At 44.8% G+C, this 6,000-nt stretch overlaps 1 protein-coding gene across 12 annotated transcripts in view; it reads right to left on the bottom strand.

Annotated features, from left to right (window-relative positions):
- The window catches only part of LOC105917631 (mitogen-activated protein kinase kinase kinase kinase 3), a 56,869-nt gene continuing 50,869 nt past the window's right edge, over nt 1-6,000 (bottom strand). For 8 of the 12 annotated variants that reach the window (XM_021310601.2, XM_021310600.2, XM_021310604.2 and 5 more), the window contains 4 exons: nt 5,127-5,197; nt 4,672-4,727; nt 3,861-3,914; nt 1-3,434 (listed from right to left, as the gene is read on the bottom strand). In XM_021310601.2, the coding sequence (XP_021166276.2) occupies nt 3,347-3,434; nt 3,861-3,914; nt 4,672-4,727; nt 5,127-5,197 (269 nt within the window). In that variant the 3' untranslated portion in view covers nt 1-3,346. The remainder of the gene's footprint in view (nt 3,435-3,860; nt 3,915-4,671; nt 4,728-5,126; nt 5,198-6,000) is intronic. The other 4 variants (XM_021310602.2, XM_021310608.2, XM_012852498.3 and 1 more) reach the window with 1 other exon arrangement.

Genomic DNA, 6,000 nt, shown 5'->3' with positions numbered 1-6,000 from the left:
TTCAGTTCCTTCGTTTTAATGTGTTAACCTGTCATCTCATAAATCTGTTACACTTCTGAACCAAAATATAGGCAATTATACAGTATGTAAAACAAACCCATTTTTATTTTACATTATTTACACTTTATAACGTTTGCATTGCATCATGAAAACAAAACCAAAGTGATGCGACAGAGGAGGCGGCGGTCACCTGCTGCGTTTTGGCTCCACGTCGGGAAGGTGGGGCGTGGGGGGGGAGCGGGGCTTAACTCTGAATGACTTAACACTGATGAGCCGCAGACAGGTGACGCTTCCAAACATGAAATCCCAAGGCTATGATATTTATGCTCCTCTTTCGTCCAGAAAATTCACACGTCTGGTACCAGAAACATCTTAAAGAGACTAATTCTACATGATTCTCGTCATTAGACACGGGGCTTTCCCCGCTTTCAGCATTCCTGGGGTTGTGTGGATGAGGGCGGGCGTTCGCAGACAGCATGATGGAATCCAACATGAACCCATGAAAGATGTTTTCTCCCCATTATTAGGCTTGAAGTCGTGAAAAGCAGAAAGGGAGAACAAGCTAAAGCAACCGAAACACATTGGCCACAAAGAGATAAAAAAACAACAACAAAAAAAAAAAACCATCAGATGTGCGATAATAACTTCAGATCATCAGAAGTATTTACGGGTGCATTATTCGAGAAAGCGCTGTTCAAAAACACAACAGCTTGGTAAGATGGAGAGATTCAAAGGAGTTTTAGACACGAAACCAGAAACCTGCAGAAATCTGTCTTGAGAAGCGGATTTTTGTATTTTGTTTTTTTTTAAATCTAGGATAAATCACGAGGTAGACTATCTAAATATGGCCACGAGGTTTAAGAATATGTTTAAGCAGTGTATTAAAAAATATATATATACATATATTGTTCGACATAAAATAAGGACCTAGATAATTTTTATTATATTTAATTGCTTTTATTGTTCTTTATTTAGAGAAAGTGTAAAAATCAAACTGAAGTGTAAAATTATATCAAACGTAAGGTCAATAAATTTGGCATCTACCCTTTTCAGCGAGAGTCTCCAGTTTGTGGATTTTAAGACAGTAAAAAAACAAAACAAAAAAAAAAACATTTATTTTGAATACAAGCCATAAAAATAAGAAGCTTTCTAACCAGCGTGTTCAACCTGAACCCGATGGCGGGTTCCTTTGAGCAACACACAGATCCTTAGAAAAATACACGTTTTAAATGAAGCGGAGTTGTTCCCGTCAGCCCCGGACAGCGTGTAGCCATGCCGGGACGGGAAGATTCGTTTGTCTTGTTTGGACCCAGGAGCTTTTATACTCATCTACGGGCATTAACCTCGAAGCCCAAGAACCTTCAAAATAAATGTTCCTGCTCCTGTTGTGCTAGTAGGGATTCCTTTTATCATCTGCATAACAAAAAATGGCAGCAGCAGCTGAATTTCTAGCAGGTGCTGCCAGATTCTATTTTAATTTTAGAAGTCACTGTAAAGATACCCAAACTGTCCCTCTGTGGCTGGACTGCTCATGTGTGCCCACGTCAGTATTTAGTGTTTCTGGGTCTTCTGCCTGGACCGTCTGTAGCACCGCCAGACGACGCGGCGTCTGCTCCGGATTCCTCGACCCAAGAGCTGCTGCAGGGAGGAGCCGCTGGGATTTAAACAGAGGGCCTCAGAAACACGCCAGCAGGTGGCAGCAGAGCTCTGATGTTTACTGACTACGGCTGCTTTGAGCAGACACACTTCCACATTTGTGATACGTTCAGTTACCAATCTATTTCTAGGAAAGCTTCTGGGAGGGAAAAAACAAAAGTTACATGGACGTCAAACAAACATTTTTTTTGTGGTTCTGAAGCCATGGCACACGCCAATACGGGTCACTGGCCCCTGCCTAAAGGGGACGTCAGGTCAGTAGCGCCGCGGTACGTCTGGTCGAGTTACACATTTTAATCGGTGGCTTTAAAACACGGCGGGAAAGCCCAGGTAAGTGAACACAAAGCTCTTGGAGTGTTGGACGGTGTGAGAAGGAGTCTGGCATCCCGGCTAAAGGTTTGATTCTGCGTATTCCTGCGTCCCGTCCAACGTTAGCTCAGCCAGGTGAAGGAAGACAGCAGATGCACGTGTACGGGCGCACTCTGCATCCACCTGCCCACTAACACGCAGTCAACGTACTGTTATGACATCACACTTGTTTGTGAAGTTTTTGTTTTGTTTCCTCGTGCAAATTTTTAAAACACCAGTGGGTCGATAAAAAACAAACATAAAAAGGGACAAATGTTTCTGATTAAAAGAGCGTTAAAAAATAAAGCGAAAGGGGCGACGCCGGAAACATCCGAAATGAGGACTGCGACGCGTGCAGCTAGCATGAAAACGAGCAGAAACGTCGGCATCTTAGAGTTTGAACCTTTCGAGGGAAATGTTTGATCGCTAAAGCCGTCCACCTGAGGAGAACCGAACCCCGCGCCTCGTTACAGGAGCGAGAGACGCGGTCCTCCGTGGATCCTCCGCGCCTCCTGCCGTCTCCGCAGTTCGACAGAGCAGCTATTCACACATCTATATACACAACCAGACCTTTTCGTTATTTTTAGTGTTCGTCTTTGCCAATAATAATAAAAAACAAAAACAAAATTTGTATTTACAAACATTAAATAAAGGTTTCATAAGCACTTGTGTGGTGTAGTGACGGGTACTGAGATTTAATGTTAGCGAAAGTGGCAAATGTTCTCGTCTGTTTTTTTTTGTTTGTTTTTTTTTTAGTCTGGTTTCCTTTTTTTGTCTCCAAAAAGAACATTTTACGACAAATTAAGAAAGCCATCCTCGTTAATAGAGTTACGTCATGCCACAATAAATAAAGGGACAGTTCAAAACAAAATGTGGGAGGAAAGAAAAAGAGATCAGAGGGGCACAGAGGAAGGGCGGGCTTCTGGGGGCTTCTACGAAGCTTCAGCACAAACAGCAGTAGTATTACAGGAAGGACTAGTAGAGCGTTGAAGTGTTTTTCTGGATGTTTCTATACTCCATGTGCAGTCTGCAGGGAAAAGGGTTGAGGAGGGACGCGGTGTCTCAGAGAGGACGACTCACGCTGCCTTCAGGCCAAGTGTTTAGACTCTTTGTTTTCACGTAAACTAGTCCAACATCCCCCTTCCCCCCCCCAACAGACACCTTTCACATATAACACACTGACGCTGCTTAAATAAGCCGGACCTCCGTTCACAAGCTCCTAATCTCGGGGGTTAAGCTGCGGCGCTGGGATGGATGCGACTACCGGCTCGTTTGGTTGCTCCCTCGTCTGCGTTGGTGGGCGACGCGGGGGGCGGGGGTCTCAGGGGTGCGAGGGTGGGACTCAGTAGCTGTTCTCGTGGCCCGCCAGGATGTAGAGGTTGCTGTGGGCCGTGGGGTTGTCCGTCGGCCGGCTTTCCAACACCACCACCCTGAAACGTGCGCACACAGACTCAGAATTAAAGGAACTTCCATAACAAAAGCAAAACTAGAGCAAAACAAAGAATAAAGGAATGATGAAGACCCAGGATTGAACGTGTGGTCAATCAGCAACCCACGGAGCAGTTGGTTCAAGGGTGTTATTAGAAAAAAATACATTAAAAAAGATGGCATAGAGAGAGAGAGAGAGAGAGAGAGAGAGAGAGAGAGAGAGACGACGGCAAATAATCCTGTTCACCCCGAGGAAACCTTGGACAGACCGAAAGACTCGTAACCTTCACACCTCATCCCTAGTTGGACTCGGGAGGATAGGTGAGGAGGTAACGGACACCAGAATCGTCCAGCACGATCAGAAGAATTTTTTTTAGGAATTCCCAGAAGAAGGCAAAGGTAAGAGCACCAAGCTGCGGCGTGTGTACCTGGGCAGAGAGCGGCCTCTGTCCTCTGAGTCTGGGTCTCTACAATCAGTGCGTCTTCGCCGACAGGACATCAGAGAGGAGTTAACAGTGTGTTTGAGTGTGTGCACGGAAAGTCACTGGCTGTCTTCACACTTTAACAAAAACTGCTTAAAAAAGGTGCAACAGAAATTTCTACATTTTGTGCCAAACTTAAAAAACAAAAAAACAAAAAACAATTAGCACAGGAGGCACAGCATAAACTTCTGGGTCGGTGAAAGTTGTCTCTCTGCCACCGTGTTGAGGATCAGGCCATCGTCTGGTGCATCAAGATACAAGAACCTGCTTACAGTGCCATGCAGAAGTAATCAAACCCCTGAGCTTTTTAGTCCTGTTACAACTTCATTGTATTTTACTGAGATTTTAGGTAATACACCAACAGCGTGGTACATTTCAAGGTCCAACCAAGCTGCTCCTCTGATTGGTGCTCTCCAAGCCAGGCCAGGCAGGATGTACAGACGTACATCTTCATATATTTGCAGATGCTCCAAACCTTTTCCAAATTTAGACGATGGATTGAACAGATGGGCTGTTCAAAGATTGTTAGATTGTTTTATAGCCTAATTCTGCTTTAAACTGTTGACTACTGCTCTCTAACAAACCTCATTCATAGCTTCCTCGTCACCTTCAATCGACTGAACTGGATTTTATTTATTTAGGACGAGGACGTTTTGCAGGGAACAGAAAACACATGTCCTGCCTAGCATCTCTCCACATACGAGCACGCACATCGCTCAGAAAACCTACAAGACCAGAAACAAGATGCGTCTCTCACCTGTCGGATCCCAGTAGTCTGAAGATGCGCGTGTTGTCGCAGATCTCTTGCGTGATCTAGAGATTCAAACCAGACCAAAAAAAAGCTTTTTTACTGCTCTGATGTATTTTCTTTTCATGTGCTTACACCAACTTCATGACGGGATGTTGATCACATGGAGAGAAACGGAAATGTGGCTGGTGAAAAACTGCAGATGTCACCTTCCCACTGAGGTTTATTTGGTGTTTAGCTTCAAACGCGTGACTGATCTGAACAGATGAGGCTGACAGCCACTCATCTCCTCAGCAAAATAGCCTCAACTAAAACAAAAACCTCCCATCAATAGCATGTAGATAAAGATGCATTACTACCAGAAGGGTGGGGAAAAAAAGCTTACAGCCTTGTTATCTAGTGGTTAACCCTCTGCCACAGTCTGAGGACCAGCTATACAGTCAAGCTGCAGGGATGAGACTAACCTCGCTGGTCTTGAAGCTCCGACCCTGCATGCCATGTCTCCAGAAGGCCAGGACGCTGTCCTGAAGACAAACTGAGAAAGAGCGGACCTTCATCATGCTGCTTTCCCCAAACATGATGCTACTAGCATGAACATTTAAAGTGAACTTTCTATAAGCAAAAGTAATACTTTCCACCTTTCTGACAGTCATGTGAAACAATTAGGACACCCTACAACGACCTGTGTATTTTTTTTTTAAATCACACCTGATATCAAAATTAACGATAATGTGCAATTTAAGTAATAAAATAAAAACTGAAGGCCTCTAAAACTTTCCTGGTTAAGAACAAATTAGGACACCCCTTAATTATTCCATCTTAAAAATACTAAACTCCCACACAGGCGTGTCAAACCAGATGCACATGATGAGAACATCATGACTCAGCGTTTTCAATAAGGCTGTTTAACCCTCAGAGACTTTGGTCTTGGTGGCTGCTGAAGGGACTGAATGCCATGGTAAGATCCAAGAGCTGCCTGAGGCCCCCCAGAAAGCCTGGTGGTGTGTGTGTGTGTGTGTGTGGGGGGGGGGGGGGGGGGGGGGGGGGTGATTAAACATGTCTCCAGAAACCTTGAGAAGCCGATATGGGACCTACAGCATGAGAGTGGATGCACAAGTTGGACCTTTTTGGTAGGGGCACATAGAGGAAACATTTGCTCTCTACCAGAGTGACGTTTGCCAAGGAGAATTTTCTCAAAGACCAGGAGCTCTGGGACAAAGTTGCTTGGACCTATGGAGTCTAATCCTGAAATGTCTGGACACCAAACCGGGGTCGGGTTTGGCATAAACCAACTACGGCATTCCAGCAAAAGCTCCTCATATCAACTGTGCAGCATGG

Source organism: Fundulus heteroclitus, chromosome 22, assembly GCF_011125445.2.
Source record: "Fundulus heteroclitus isolate FHET01 chromosome 22, MU-UCD_Fhet_4.1, whole genome shotgun sequence".
Taxonomy (NCBI): domain Eukaryota; kingdom Metazoa; phylum Chordata; class Actinopteri; order Cyprinodontiformes; family Fundulidae; genus Fundulus; species Fundulus heteroclitus.
This window is presented reverse-complemented; position numbering and strand designations above follow the sequence as displayed.